At 33.1% G+C, this 17,145-nt stretch overlaps 1 protein-coding gene across 1 annotated transcript; it reads left to right on the forward strand.

The window, feature by feature from the left end:
• Positions 1–1,119: 1,119 nt before the first annotated feature.
• On the forward strand, positions 1,120–17,145 carry LOC105647951 (uncharacterized protein At5g08430). The gene is given in 12 exon segments (XM_089716787.1): positions 1,120–1,258; positions 5,012–5,091; positions 5,813–6,000; positions 7,016–7,259; positions 7,262–7,334; positions 7,336–7,643; positions 7,646–7,864; positions 7,992–8,104; positions 9,341–9,400; positions 10,244–10,294; positions 14,497–14,582; positions 16,536–17,145. Coding segments are annotated over 12 exon segments (1,590 nt in total). The 5' UTR covers positions 1,120–1,154; the 3' UTR covers positions 16,600–17,145.

A 17,145-nucleotide genomic window follows, 5' to 3' on the forward strand; every position in this document is an offset into this window, starting at 1 on the left:
ATAATAATAAGAATACAGTAACCCTAAAAAAAATTCTAATCACAACTCTATATACAAATCAACCATAACTTAATACAATAAAACAAATAAAATCGAAAAAAAAAATTGGAAAAAATTAATCGCAAAATAAAACTAACCTCAGATTGTTTCGAAACAGGCTGACCGGAGTGCAAAGCGAGCGAGGCTGGCGGCGTCAGGCGGGCTGGAACGGTGTCAGGAGGGGCCGGAGCGGCGCTGCGGACGGAGGAGAGGAGAGGAGAAGGAGAAGAGAGAAAGAAGAAGAAGAAAAAAAGAGAGGGCCCGACGCTTAAAAAGCTCTAATTTTGCGACCGACACATCGGTCGCAAATTTTATAACTATCGGTCGCAATTTTTTAATGAGCCGACGTCGTTTGACTAGGCTCAAAATTTGCGACCGATTTGCGACTAATATATCGGTCGCAAAAAATCGGTCACAATGTAGTCTCCAATCGGTCTTAGAACTTTGCCCCATTTTTGACACGCGAAATTTTGCGACAGAAGAACACTTAGTCGCACATCGGTCGCAAAATCGGTCGCAAATCCGTAGTACACAGGTCGCAAATCATTAACCCTTCTCGTGGGAATTTTCAAGCGTCAAAATTTGCGACCGATGGCTTATAAGTCGCAAAATTGCGACCGAATTAAGTCGGTGTCAAAAATCGGTCGCAATTGTGCGTTTTTTTTAGTGATGGGTGAATTTATATATTAAGCCAAAAATTATATCTATCTATATAGATATAAATTATTAATTAAAATTAAATATAGTAAATTGAAAGAATTTGGGAACTGAAGTAATATTATTATAGTAAATTTAATTGGATTGTAATATTAAATGATTGAATTGGAAATGACTACAAAATAGGGAAATTTGTTAATGAGTCTGGATCCTTTTCGCAAATATCCGCTGTTGCCATTCTACCCTCAAAAGTTAATACTAATAACTGAAATAGCGTTGCATTGCAGATAGGGCTATTTTTGGAATCCGAAGTTTCAGATGGCCTAGAAAGGGAAGAAAAAGGAAACGTTCATCCACCAAGAATGTCTAATGTCTTGTAATATAAATAAACCTAAGCGCAGCGCCAGCAGTCAGCAGTCAGCAGTGTCCGATTCCACTTGGATTTTTGCATTTTTGCGATGAAGGGGGGCAAGAAGAAACGACACATTGTTAAAGAAAGAGACTCTGAAGATTGGTGCTTCGTTTGCAAAGACGGCGGAGACCTAATTCTATGCGACAATCCGTCAGTTTGTTCCTCTTCCAACCCATTACTTGTTGTGTTTTGGTTTTGCATAATCCTTTTCTTTGTTCCTCTTTTTTTTTTTTTTTTTTTGGAGCATTTTCTTCCTTTGAAGCATAGTTTGTCTTTTCAGATTTTGTTGCCTTCTGTCATTGTACCTTTGCTATTTTATATTACTTATTTTATATTAAATATTATATATGCATGTATTCTTTTTATTATTTCATATTAATTTAATTTCTGTTCTGGCTTCAACCGGTTCGAACCGGTTGAACCTCTGAGCGGTTGGATTAGAATAATTTCTCAACTGTTTGTCTTGTTATTTCTTTCTTCGCTTTTGATAAATTGAATACTATATATATACATCTAATATTTTTAATTGAAGAATTTATATTTTAATTCTTAGTTAATATCATTTACATTTACTTATTCATCATTTTTTTGGTGTATAATGGGAAATTATTCATCGTTTTTTTAGATTTAGATATTTTATTTATTTATAAATTTATAAATATGCTTGTCAAAATTGCATGATTTTGATAGGACGTATCTTGTCGTTGTCCCACGTGTGTTCTCTTGAAAAGGGAAAAAAGAAAAATCTGCTGTGCGTGTATGTATGATATTGTTTTCCATTCTTTGTTTATTAGTATTCACTTAATACTAGTATTTATTTTATTTATTATTAAGCATATCAATATCAAATAATAATATAAATATTTTTAATAAAATGGGTTGTCCGCAATTTTTCTTTGCCCAAATGGTGCTGAGATAGCTAAGTTAAATTGGTTGACAATGGTTAACCTTTCAATTGGAATTTATTTGCTGAATCCTAAGACGTGGCATAATAGGTTGGGAATTACAACCTAAAAATTCTATGACATTTATGTGTTCAAATGGTTTTAGTGACAGTTTTTTAGTATGAAGTTTATGGATGCTGCCATTATGGAAACTATATAGAAAGCTTTTCAAATTGCCAATCGGTAAAGCTTGGACAGCTAAGAAGATATTTAGATTGTGCACACAGATGTTCATTGATGATTTTACAAGGATGACTTGGTTTTATATCATCTATACTAATCTCGAGTTATCTCTTTTCAAGTAATTGACTTATGTGATATCTGATAATAGAATCGAGTATACTTTCATAGAATTCACAAATTCTGTGAAGATTTGTGAATTCAGCAACAGGTAACAATAAACTACATTCTAGGTCAGAATGTTGTCTACAAAAGAAAACAGAAATCTGAAGGTGCAATGTTTGATAGAGATAGTATGAATTGTTCTTTACTTCGTCAAATGACTTCTAAAAGTTATATGGTGAAACTATAATTAAGACTTGAAGTTGGCAAATGTTTGCACACCAACTGGGGAGAACTATGCCGACATATTTACACTAGTAGAGAAGCATGACACCATTAAGATACAAGTGCTGATTGCTGCTTAAAAGGGATGGCAAATGTGTCACTGGATGGGAAACCTTTGGATTGCTTGCTTAAAAAAGCTCTTTGGAGTGACTTGATGGTTTTGAAGGTTTTAGAAGAGGGGATGATGTACAAGCTAAAGAAGGCCCCTCAGTGATTACTTCTTAGAGCATGGCTTTGGGAGGAGAAAGAATGATGCTATTTTTTATATGTAAGAGAAAGTAAAGGTGAGAAGCAACTTATTGTAGCTTTGTATGTAGATGAACTGCTGGTGAAAGGAGACTTTCAATGTTGCTGATATGGTTGTAATTGGAGACGATGAAAAGAAGATTTCTCGCGCAAGAAGGCTATTGGCCTAGGAATTTGAGATTTACAATTAGAAACTAATCTTTAGTGTTACAACTCCAGTTATTCAAGGAATATTTGTATGCACTGTCATAGATCAATAGAATCATTAAAGTCTCATTCATATTATTATGGATAGACTAAACTAATATAATAATAATACAAATAATAATAATGCAAAAAAATAACAATAATATAGTTAGGGAATTCGTAACAGGAGCGGGAGACTCAGTTGATCTAAGTCGACATCAAAGTCTGATTTGTCTTCCACACACTAGACCAAATGTAACCTATTCTATAAAGTTTAGTTAGCCAATACATGCATGATCCTCGCAGTTCTCATCTAGAAGTGGTTTTTGCATTTTAAGATATTTAGAATCTGCACTTGGAAAATATTTAGTTTTCATTAAGCATGGTCACTAAATTGAAACCTTTACTGATGCTGATCGGGCTGGCTCTCCTGATCATAGGAGATTAACCTCTGGTTATTGTACCTTTGTTGGAGGAAACCTAGTTACTTGGAGAAGTAAAAGCAGAATGTGGTAGCACGTTCAAGTGCTGAAGCTGAATATAGAACCACGCATCAAGGTGCATGTGATATTATGGCTAAAGAAGTTAATGGAAGAACTGCAAATTTCTAAAGGAGAGAATTCATCCCTATTTTGTGATAACAAAGCTGCTATTAATTTTGCACAAAATCCAATTCAGCATGATCATACGAAGAATGTAGAGATTGACAGGAACTTCATAAAAGAAAAATTATCCAGGGTCTCTTCAAGCTTACTCATGCGACCACCAATAATCAACTTTGCTAATGTATTTACTAAAGGGTTCAATAGCAAACCCTTTTCATAACTTAGTTTGCAAGTTGGGCAAGTGCAACATCTATGCACCAACTTGAGGAGTATTGGCTCGTGTGATTGTATATGATTTAGATTTGATTGTGTTTGATTTAGGTGTTGAATTATGTGTTTTTTTGTTGATTTTTTTCTCTCTTCTCTTTTGTGTATAATATATGCAAATTTAACTCAGAAAAATAAGAAGAAAGATGAAGACTTTAATTCTTCACAAGAGATAGCAATACTGTCCAACATGGAAGATCCAATCATAGTGTGAAATTTCATTTCCTAAGTTGCAGAAAGAACCAAGTGATTCACCTAGTGTATTATATGTTTGAAGACGTAATTGCAGATTCCTATGGCAAGATTGAGATTTTAAGGAAATGGTTGGAGTATCACAGAAAATTCTCAAGGAGTGTTGGAGATTGAGAATATTTGGATACTCTAGTTATTATGTACGTTCTTGTTGGCAAGTCTACTAGTGGGGTTAGGTAGAAGGTAAGTTTATTTTTTGAGTGTCCAAGTAACCTAAGTATGGATTCTTCATGGATGTCATCTAGTTTTTATATTATTTATCTTGTAAAATAGAGCGCTATATATATATTATATATATATATCTCCTATTTGAGGTTGAATTTCAGAACCTGTGTGTGTTCTGGAGTTTGTTCTCTGCCCTATCTTTTCAACAATATCACTCACTACTTGTCTGATTCTGCTGCATATTAACCATGGTGAAACCAATATTTAGAACTTCGTCTCTCTTGTCCCCTGTTTCATTTAGGTTATAATGTGAAATTTTATGAAAAGAAATATGCATCTGCATCAATAAGTAAAAAGAAAAACAAGATTTTTTCTTGTGAAAAAATAATGCTATTAATGTTCATGTGTTGATTTAATTTGCATAATATTTGTGAGTTTTACATATATGTGTTTGCTGAAAATTTGAAAAGGATGGTTTTGTTAAATTCTTGTGTTTATTTGCAAATGCATATGTTTGCGCGCCCAGTTGGCATGTGTTTATTGTACTTATCTAGAATTTTATATATGATAATAGTGTTGCCCACACAGACAAATTCTATGGATTCAGCACTACATGTCTCAACATAAAATGCTGTCTACATTACACTAGTAACTTTGTCTCCTCTCTTCAGTGATTGTTTGAAGGTTTATCATCCAAGGTGTGTGGGAAAAGATGATTCATTTACAGAGACTGGAGAACGCTGGACTTGTGGTAAGACACTCATATTACTCATTGAATTAATATGACATGACATTTTGACGATTGTATTCCATTCATTGTTAAGCATGTAACAAGGATAAGTTTGGCTTTGGCATGTGTGCAGGTAATGGCAAAGCCATGTTACTATCGTAGGCTCTGTTTGTTTTGTGGAAAATGTTTTCCCATTTCTTCTAGTTTTGATTGTCTATGTGGAAAAAGAGAAGTTATACTTTAGATTTTTACAAACCATAAAATAGATTAAAAAACTCCACAAGATAATCATCTTGGTCCATTGTCACTAATCCATCAACCACTTCAATATTGGCAATGCTTACCTGATTTTTTGCTTGTTTTCTCTAATTGTCTCTTTATTAAAATCAAATGGAAAAATATGGTTGTTATAGGTTTGAACTGTTCTCATAATCTTGTTCATTGGGGGAAAATAAATTTTTCCAGACATTATTCCAAATGCCAAAAAAAATAATATTTTGCATATTTTAATTGTTACAAATAAAGACTGTAAAATAATTTGTTTTCTCAAATAGAGGACATAATTCCATAGGAAGTCATTTTCAGTGAAAGAATGGAGCCTTAATTTATTTTCTTGTTCCTCAGCTACTTTTCATGGTTGAATATTATAGGAAATCTTTTTGCAACTAATTTTTATAGGAGAATATTTTCAGCAAACTTATGTGCCATTGTCCTTATAATTGATATACTTAATTAATTTCAGATCGGCATTCTTGTCTAATATGCCATAAATCCCCAAAGTTCTATTGCTACTGCTGTCCTAATGCTGTATGTGGACATTGCACCGGTGCTGCTGAGTTTGCACCTGTTAGAGGGAAGAAAGGACTATGTACCGAGTGTTTAGAGCTTGTGTTGTTTGTAGAAGAAAAAGAAGATTTGAATGCTGATGGGGTATGTAAGTTATCCTGTAAGTGCTATAGACATATCTGAATTCTTGAAGGCTTCATATTTTTAAATTAGCAAAATGGAGTTGCTTGTTGAATACTGCTTTTCTCAGGCTACATGTTGCCTTTCAGAAATGCCAAACGTAGTACTTGTATATAACTAGTAGCAGCTGATGGCTTATGTTTGGGTAATCTGTAGAGAATATGGTTTTTGTCAATGCCAATAAATGATGATAAAGAAACAGAAAGAATTATATTTAAGATTGAACAACTCAGCTTTTCGTTCTGTCAGTGGAGCATTTATGTTATTCAGATCTAAAAGATTGTGAAACACAAACATGATTCATTGAACTTCAGCAATACATAGATGTTTAGTTAATGAGAGAGAGAGAGAGAGAGAGAGAGAGAGAAGAAGGAAATGGATTTCTTATCTTGTAGCATATACTACTTCCAAATTCAATTATACATATTATAGCAATATTGTTGGGTTGCACTGTAAATTGATCTTCTGATCTTTTGGAGGGAAAGCAATGTATTATGGCCAGTAACATACATTTCTCATCTCTGCTCTTCTCTACCATCTTTGTTTTCAAGTATATTATTACTCACAACTTTTCTAAAACTTTGTTGAAAAGCAATTATTCTAGATACCATTAAATTGTTTAAAAATTAGTTTTATAAGCTTTAGTTATCCTTGTGATATTTTTCAATACTTGATGAAATTTTCTCACTAGGAAAATAGCTTGAGGCTTTGTCATCTATTAGTAACATATACCAGTAATTTACTTTTGCTAAATTATTATTGACAAAGTTCAGACCAGCTAACAAAAGGCAAAAGAGGAAATTTATGATAAGTGGCTAGTCTAATTCTAAATCTAAAGCTGAATAAATTCAAATAGGGACATCAGATTTTGAACTAAGAGTTCTAGAATATTGATATACTCTCTTCTTTTTCTTGATGAAGTTTCTTTTTCTTTGCTTGGTGATTGTTTCTTTTTCACTGAAGAATTGTTAATTTGCAGGGCAAGATAGATTTAAGAGACCGAAACACATATGAATGCCTGTTCTTGGAATATTGGGACATCATAAAAGAAGATGAAGGTTTGAGTTTGGATGATGTCTATTCCGCAGATGCCAGGTTGAAGAAGGGTCAATCTTCCAAGTACAGCTTCAAATCAAATACATTTGGCAAAGGCAAAAAAGACATAGTACTGATAAACTCTGATAGCGATCTGGGTGATGCTGAAGATTTGGAACAACTGGAAAAGGGAAGGGGTCCAAGGCATTGGAATTTATGGGGTGGGGATCAGAGCCTCTATTGAGTTTCTTAGATATCTTGGTAAGATACAACAAAAGAGTTATCACAGTATGATGTTCATTCAATCATCTGTGAATACATTAAAGAAAAAGGACTTTTAGATCCAAGTAAAAGGAAGAGGATCCTTTGTGATGACAAGCTTTATTCAGTTTTTAGGAGGAAATCTATGAACAAGAATAAATTATATAATCTTCTGGAAGTCCACTTTGTTGAGAACTTAGTTTCATCAGATGAGGATGAAAAATGGGATGAAGTTGAAAGCTTTTCCCGTGAAAAGAATGAAAAAACCTTGCAAATTCACAAGAAACAGAGAACTGAGAGCTCTGGTAAAAATTTAAAGAGATGGAAGCAGATCCAAGGGTCCAAGAAAGCTGTTTTGCATCTATTATTTCTGATAATATCAAACTTGTCTACCTAAGAAGGAGCTTAGTGGAGGAGCTGTTAAAGGATCCTGAAAGCTTTGGGAGCAAGGTAGTGGGAAGTTTTGTGAGAGTAAAGAATGATCCAAGAGACTGCATGCAGAGAAATTCTCACCAGCTTTTGCAAGTAACAGGTAATTTAGCTGTAATTAGGCATTCCTGTCTACTAGAGCATTTAATTATCACTATAAGACTTGGGTGGTGGCTTATATTTTTCTTTGAATTGTTTGGATTCATTCTATTGTTATATTTGCTTCTCAGGAATAAAGCACACCTCAAAAACTGATAAAACCAATAGTGAAATTGTTCTAAGACTTTCCACTATTCCAAAAGATGTTCAAGTTTCCATGCTATCAGATTTTGACTTTTCCGAGGTAATTAAACTCTTCCTGCTCTAAGGATGACAAACTCATTGTTATCAGATGCTCCATGATGCATTACAATAACACTAAACTTTCTTTTAGCTGGAATGCTTGTTAAATGCTGTCTTATGCTTATGCACCAAGCAGTACTATAAGTTGACTTGTACGCTGTTTAACAGTTAAGATGATGTGTTAACCTTTGCAGGTGCTTTTTTTTTTTTTTTTTTTTTTCCAGCACCTCTTACATGGTATTTCTTTTGTCTTTTGGCGGATGAAAAGTGTGAGCTGCTGGGATTTGAGCCCAGGTCTCTACATCCATAATGCAGAATTCTAACAACTAAACTACAGCCACCCTATCACGCAGTCTGTAACATGTTGAGGCTTCCAATAAGACTCGCTGTTTGCTGGATTTCAGTATTGCAATGTCAAGTCACATGGCTGGTGCTATAAATCCTTTTGAAGCCAAAAATAAAAAAATAAAAAAATAAAAAAAATGTAAAAACTGTAACAGCTGTAATGGTTGTGCATCGTCCAAGAAAAATAACAATTGAAAACACTTTGCTAAATTGATGGTCTATATTTCTGTTTTGGTCATTAGTAGCCTAATTAACATGATATCTGAGTAATTACAGGGAAAGTATATGTATTCCGACTGAATCACCACTTAATCCTAGATCAATCTTGCAACAGAGTAAAAAATTACTGGGAATTGCTGTTATTGCATATGAAAAATGTTGACTTCCTGCTAACATCATGCTTATGTCAGCAACTAGCTACAATACTTGGGCTACAATTAGGTTTTAACATTTTTTAGAATTTATGGATTTGATGGAAGGATTCATTTTCAGAAAATGTTGTCCTGATTTGTAATTGTAAGTAAATCTATAGACTTGTAATATGTCCTTCAGTATTTTATGAAGCTAATTTGCAAACTGAGTTATCTTAAACATGGTTTTAACAAATTCATTTCTCAATAGTTACCCGATTTTACCATGCTCAGTCCTATAACAAATCAAGTGATCATGTCAATGCTAATGCAACCTGTCATTTGCACTCATCATTTTTAAATCATATTCTACAACCCTTATGTGTTGAAAATTTCTTTCTTATTACGTTTCAACTTTTCTGTTAGTCTGTTTTTAGTTATTAGATGTTGCTTAAGTTTCATTTCGTAGCGTGAATTGAGTCCATCCATAAGTCCTTTTTATTTTATTTTATTTTTTTAAAATCCCGTGCTATTATTTGCAGGAAGAGATTGATGATTTGAGACAAATAGTGGAAATGGGCTTACTCAAAAAGCCTACTGCTGTAAGTATCTGTGAATTAATAATTGATTTATATAGATTGAGAGGACAAGTAGACAGTCAAATTCAAGATATATACACAACTTCGTTTGCAAAACGTTGATTAATTTTAAGCATCGATTCTATCACCAAGCATTGCTATTTTTATCTAATGCTTGAGGATTGATCTAAGTCAATTCTACTGAAAACTGAAAGCTAAAATTGAACTCAAACTCAATTGAGTTATATTTTTCACACATGGAGCTTGATGGTATGCTTGAGATGCTTGAATTTGAATTTTTGACTCCTTGTTATGGGAAACCCTAAATTATTTGGTTTAAACTTGAGTAAACTTTTTGTTAACTCAAGCTCTAAGTCAAATGATTTCTTTTCAAGTAGCTTAAATTATACATGTAATATGTCATTATTTAAACAATACCTTCAAATTGAATACTGGAGAAAAGCAAACCTATGAAAGAGGGAAAAGAAAAGAATCAGAATTGGCTTTGATATTATCTAGTTTTATCTCTTTCTTTTGGTTGTTGGCAAAGAATTTTGAAATAGTTTTCATGGAGGCCTTAGTACTTCATGTCAGGGGAATAACTCTTTTAGTCAAATAGAAAAGTTATAAGATATAGTCTAGCCCAAAGAATATTTTTTCAATCAATCCAATGCCTACTATACAAGCTTTTCTTGCTTCCTAACTAGAGAAAAAAGTTTAATTGGATAGAAGAGGATGGTTACATGGAGTATGATATGTAAGTATAACTACTTTCATCATGTACCAACTTTTGTACCCTTTTATTTACCAATATGAATAAAGATTTGGTTTACTCCATAAAATAACATGAACATTTTTGTTTGATAGATGGAGCTTGAACAGAAGGCTAAATGTTTGCATGAGCATATAACCAAAGATGTAAGTGTCATTTACTTATGCTAGCTTTGTTTGAAAATGTTAATTGTTTTCTGTAGTGTTTTTTTTCACTTCTTTAAGACAGCAGAACATAGTTATTGCAACTAGCCTAGACATCAACCTAGCGTAGGACTGGTCATTGATCCAACTGAAGGATAATACAACAACAACCAAGCCTTAGTTTCAAACTAGTTGGGTTTGAATCTTTTATTTCAAGTATACGCTTTGATCAAATTAATATCAATGCGAAGCAAAGTATAGGTTGGAAAATTTTTGAAATATTTTTTGTACAAAAAAAAAAAATATTTTTTTGAAGGGGAATTTTAAAATCATTTGATATGTTAATAAATAGGACAAAGGTAAAATCGGTAACATTAACTAACTAGGGTTTGCTACACAAATCATTTTTACCTCCATTCTGTTCTGTTTATAGCTACATCCTAATATCCAAAGACTAGCAAAGTGGAAAGGATTGTTTACATGGTAAAAAGATCTCATTATTGCTTTTGGTTCCTTTGGAGCCACAAGTCATGGTTTCTTTGTATTTGCCTCCGTTGGTAATGGCAGCCCTAGCAGCCTTATGGTAATAAATATATCAAGACATGAAATGGTAGAAGAGATGAATGGGCCCATAAATTTTTTTTTTTTGTTACAAAATTGAAACCGAGGACCTATAAAGTGAACTAACAATAATTTGAAGAACAATGAGTGAAATTAATCATTTTTAAAGGTTAAAAATTTAGATAATAAGGGGAGCTCTTTTAAGAACAATGTTAGAGATGCAATTACGGCAGGTTGCAGTTTAGTCTTCCCATGTAGTAGCTTTCCATTTTATTTTTGGTAGGAGATCAACTATTTAGTAGTCTTCTTAGTTAGTAGTTTCCTATTTCTCTTTTTGGTAGGAGATCTCCTATTTAATAAATTTCCTATTGAGTTGTCTTTCTATTTACTAGTCTTACCATTTAGTAGTTTCCTATTTTATTTATAGTAGGAGATCTCATTCTAGTAGAATTATTTTAATAAGTACTTGTACTCCTCTATAAATTGGAGGCTTTAATCATGAAATAAAATAAGCAAAATTATTTTCAACTAAATTGAGATCTAGACTCTCTAATGAGTCTAAGTTTAGAGCTCCTTTTTAATGATCTTGCAATTTTTAGCAACAATAGGTCGAGGAAAGATTCGTGGTAAAACAAAAGTTTTACCTTTTGAATCATATTTATATTAACAGGCTTGTGACGAGATCCTGGTTGAGTGAACATAACAACTTGATATCAGAGCCAAACGTCATAGGAGATTCAACCAGTGAGATCAAAGCTCTTTTACAAGAACTATAGGCACATAATGAAGCTCGAATGCTCCAAGTTGAATCTCGACATGAAACCCCGCTGTAGAATCTAACTCGGCAAGTGCAGGAACTTCTTAGCGGATCAACCAGAAATTGAAATAAGGGAATCGAGGTGACAAGTAGCAAGTCAACTCTACAAAACAAAAATGGTGGAGTTGCGGAAGGGTTCGAGGCGTGTGCTGCTACTGTGACAATTCCGCAATACACCAAATTGGATTTCCCTACATATAATCGGTTTGATGATGCATTAAGCTGGCTTCACTGGTGTGAACAATTTTTTCTTAATCAAAAAATGCAAGAGGTTGATAAGGTGGGCTAGCAGAATTCCATATGGTTGGGGAAGCACAACTATGGTATTATAGATTGGAGCAAGAAGAACATGGAATCTCGTGGGATGTTTTCAAACACTATTGCAATCTTTGTGTTGGTCCACCCATGAAGGGTAATCCTTTAGGTGAATTAGTCAATTTAAAACAAACAAGTTTTGTGGAGTACCAAAGGCAATTCCTGGTGCTCTTAGCAAGGGCTACAACAGTCAAGGATGACCAACAAGTCAATCTTTTTACGCCAGATTATCGGAAACCATAAGGTCGGATATCGAAATGCATAATCCACCTAATTTGGTTATTGCGATGAACTGGCGAGAGCTTTTGAAAGGAAACAACAATTGGAGCAAGTTGGAAATACAAGAATGGGTGCTTCAATATTTGCAAGCCAAAGATTCTCACCTTCAATAGCTCATTCTACCAATAACATTGGAGAAGCATTGACAACAAGGACAACATTGGTAGTGTTTCCACTCCTTTTGTGAAGCGACTAAACCGGGTCGAAATGGCTGAAAGACGGACCAAAGTGTTGTGCTATATTTGTGACGAACCATATTCAATTGGTCATTAGTGTAAAAAATTATTTTGGATAGAAATATTAGATTTGGATGCAGATTCCCACGCATTTATGGGCCAGCAACATACTCAACTTGGGAGCAGTTCTCAAGCTTGAGGACCAGCTCTTCCTCCGGGAGGGGAGTAACGTTAGAGATGCAATTACGGCAAGTTGCAGTTTAGTCTTCCTATTTAGGAGTTTCCCATTTTACTTTTGGTGGGAGATCAACTATTTAGTTGTCTTCTTAGTTAGTAGTTTCATATTTCTCTTTTTGGTAGGAGATTTCCTATTTAATAATTTTCCTATTTAGTTGTCTTTCTATTTATTAGTCTTGCCATTTACTAGTTTCCTATTTTATTTATGGTAGAAGATCTTATTCTAGTAGAATTACTTTAGTAAGTACTTGTACTCTATAAATTTGAGGCTTTAATCATGAAATGAAATAAGCAGAATTATTTTCAACTAAATTGAGATATAGATCTCTCTATCGAGTCTAAGGCTAGAGCCCCCTTTTAATGAGCTTGCAATTGTTAGCAACAATACGTCGAGGAAAGAATCGTGGTAAAACAAAAGTTTGACCTTTTGAATCAGATTTTATTGTTAGCAGGCCAGTGACAAGATCCTGGTTGCGTGAACATAACAACCAACATATACTTCTCTTAGTAAAGCAACTCATTCAATTTGTCCCCTGTAAGCACCAACTTCAGCTTGTAATCTTTGAATCCACATAGTGCTCTTTATCTAGTACGAACAATGATGAGCTTCCTTAAATTCAAATCTTCAAGCAATCCTTCAAATGACAATGAAGACATTGCTCAAATTTGTTTTAAGCATTTCTTTTTTTTTTTTTTTGGTTCATTTTAACATGGGAAAACTGAAGAGGGGAAGTCTCTGTTATCACAAAATAAGCAGCAATTTAAAGAAAAACCAGCGCAAAATCTTGTTCAAATTCACTTCGATACCAGTTTACGTAGAATCTAGAAAGAAATTGGTATTTAAATGGTTGTTACCAGTACCCATGTAGTAGGAGAAACAACAGAAAGACTAAACATAGAGAAAAAATTAGGCACTAAGCCTTTCAAATTAATTTCTTATTATTCCATCATCAAAATTTTGAAAAATAACAGGTTATTTAGGTATTTATAGATTCTAGAGATCTAGTTAATACTACTCCTAACTAAGAAATTAACAAAGAAAGTATTAAACTCCCAAAAGAAAATATAAGAAAGCAAGATATTTGACATACTAAGTTTTGAAGGTAGGAGAAGCTTGAGGGCGCAGTATTAGTGTGGCTAGTGACCATGGATCTAATAGTTTAGCAACATTGTAACAATTTGCAACAGTGAGATGACACTGCGAAAAGGTTGTTCTTTTCTGTTATTTTTTAATTTTCCACTGTAGCGGGCTGGTTTCTTTTTTCCAATAGGCTACCTTTTTTTTTTTTTTTTTTTTTTTAAAGTGGCAGTGGGATAAGTTTTCTTTTCCTTTGGTTGGGAAATGAAAGATGGCATTAAATGTAAATTAGACATATAAAACATATAAAAGTCCTAGCCTTGTTCAGCAAGTTACTCGGTCTTTTTCTTTTGTATTTTTTTGAATATCTATTATCTGTTTAAAATTTATTTGTCTGCTAGCTAGTGCTTTAATGCATCAATATGTTGGTATCAGAGATTTGCATATTGGGAGTGAGGGCCCAGCCATGAGAGTGAGTTTTTTGCATTGTTTTCGAATGTGAATAGTGTGAAAAAAACTTATTTTCCAAATATTATGACTTTGTTGAGGAAAACTTTATGATTGGTCCCCATATAAAGAGCAGTGTCTCAATGCACAAGGCTTTCCATGTTGCACTATTTACTTATTTGTTTTTTTCAGCCTTAAGATATCGTTTTCAGCTGTTGTTGCATTTGGTAGACAAGCTATTATATTACTTTTCTTCTCTCTTTCCCTTTTCATTATTTGGAAGATTTTGTTGCAGTGGATTGAGAAAGAACTGGTCAGATTACAGAAGCGCATTGATTTTGCTAACGAAAAGGGATGGAGGAGAGAATATCCTTTCATGGTGTAAGTAGCATGTGGTTAATTCTAGAAACATTTGCATAATATGCTCACAAATTCTCTTCAACCTATGAAAATCAAAAGGGCTTAGCTAATAGGCACATATATCCCAAACTTTGAGAGTTTTTTGTTGTTGTACCATATTTTTATTTTTTGACAATTCTACTCTAATTGAAAATTTAGTTGCAACTATAACTTACATACAAGTTATTTTTTAAAAAAAGTAGTATAATACTTCAATAATATTTTGTTATTAATTCAAATTAAAAATAATTTTTAACCTCCTTTCTCCTTTTTTTTTTTTTTAAAAAAAAAAATGTTTAGCTAATAGGCTTAGTTGTTGGTATTATTTCCTTTTTTTAATAATTAAGAATGGTTATCCAAAACAAAAGATTAGATACAATTGCAAAAGGCACCAAAGTTTGGGTATAATTGTCTATCAGGCCAAGCAAAAGAGAAACAAGGCAAAGAATGAAAATTACATCAATCCCCTAGAGATTATGCACTCATTGATTTTGAAAGGAATTGACCCATTGGAACTCAATTGCTTTACTCTCTTACCCTTCTATTACTTTGTAAGTAAATCATTTATAGAAAAGGGTGACAAGCTAAATAATGCATTAATAATCTTTGGGCAGTCACCTTGCAGAAAATATAAATTTAAACATTTGAGAGATTTAGCATTTCATTTTATCTTGAAAAGCTGTTCCAATTTCACACGAAATTGACATTTGTATCATCTATACCTCAATTAGTAACTTTGGTAGCAATTACACCCTGAAAGCAAATTAGGGTTAAAGTTTATAATTAAAAATAATAAATGGTGGCCCTTCTGCCAAATTTTCCATTTTTGCCCTCTTCTCCTTGAAACTCTCTTTCCTGTTTCTCAATTTGAAAAACTAGTAGAAGTAGAATCATCAAAGCTAACAAGTTGTGGGAATATGTCAAAAATATTTGCACACCAAGATACTCTTAAGAATAATTGCAAAAGAAGCACCAAAACACAAAGTGAATTAATCAAAAAGAAAAAAAAAAATTGTAAACAAAAGATTTGAATTGAAAATAAACTTGAAAACTAATTGAGAGAGATTTCACAGTTAATTAATCAGCGAGAAAAAAACAGTACTGTAATCATGAGGTTTTAATTAATCAAAAAGAAAACCAATTGAAAACCACAATATCGAAGAAAAATAGTTGCTGAAATCTGCTTGAATAAGAAGGATTGTTTGTATGTTTATTGATCTTCATTTTTCTGTTTTTCTTTTTCTGCAAAGAATGAAAAAAGAAATTCTAAGTTGCTTTGATGATTAAATTGAAAACTAATATACAAAAGATTATTTAATTTAAGTCGAAAAAATTATTAACCAGAGAACTGAATTAGGAAGTCAACATGAGAGAATTAAATACTACAAAAACCTATTAAGAAAAACATGGAGATTTCAAAATGAAATCAAAAACTAATGGAAGAGGAATTGAGAATTTAAGGAGAAAACAACCAATGGGCTTGGTAACTTTCCATAGTTTTCTAGAGTTAAAAAACTTAGGTTAGTCATTTGGCTGAACCACTTGTATCCCGACTCATCGACCCATCTATTATGGTCTTGAATGTCTTCCTTTAGCCAAAAACTTGTCTGTTGTTAATCATCAAATATTGTCGTTAGTCTGCTCATTCATGCACTTCCTGATCCAATCTATCAATTATAAATCAAGCATGTGAAGAAATCACTATAAATATATATATTCTTCATAAATAATTCATTGGCATACACGGTTGTATCTTTACGTGGTGATTCATTCATTTCAATGAATAGTTGTGAACCTTGACCTGTTTGCATTAAACGTTGCATGAATATTTAGAACAACTAGAACTGCTCAAGAAACCGTCTGAGCAGGAAAGATTAATGAAACAGCCGCCAAAGGTGATTGCAGAGCTTATCCAGCTAAGAACTGTTTCTGTAGATTTGTCAGGTCATTCTCCAAAAGAAGACGATTGATCATCAGTGATCCTTGTGGGGACACATAAACAAGCTCTCAAAATCTTAAAATGAGAGAACTTTTTGTAGTACAAAATGGGGAATGCTGTGCTTATCCGGCTGAAAACTGTTTCTGCAGACTTTGATCATTCTCCAAAAGAAGATGATTGATATCGGTTGATCCTTTTTGGGGACTCTTAAATCTCGAGTGCTTGGAATCTTTAAGATGATGGAACTTTTGGTAGTGACAAATGGGTGAAGATTGGGAATCCAACTGCTTAAGTTCTTACTGCATTTTTAACCTTTAGTGTAAACGTATGCAAGAGGTTTTTCTTTTGCACATGTTTGGAAGAAATTTTATTTTTATGTCAAAAATAGCGTGTTATTCCCAAGTTTGACTAGGCACAGTTACAACAGAGAAATGTTGATACCATTCTCTCCTATTAGATAGAAATAGGAGGGTGATGTTTCTATTCTGGAGGATCAATTAGTATCTGAACTTTGTACATTTAACCCTCTCAGTTTCTCAAACTTTATTTTTTATTAATTTAATTACAAGTGTCTAAACTAATAAAATCATTTTATAATTTGGTGTA

Source organism: Jatropha curcas, unplaced genomic scaffold, assembly GCF_041381405.1.
Source record: "Jatropha curcas cultivar XTBG-Jc1 unplaced genomic scaffold, XTBG_Jcur_1.0 HiC_scaffold_38_pilon, whole genome shotgun sequence".
Classification (NCBI taxonomy): Eukaryota; Viridiplantae; Streptophyta; class Magnoliopsida; order Malpighiales; family Euphorbiaceae; genus Jatropha; species Jatropha curcas.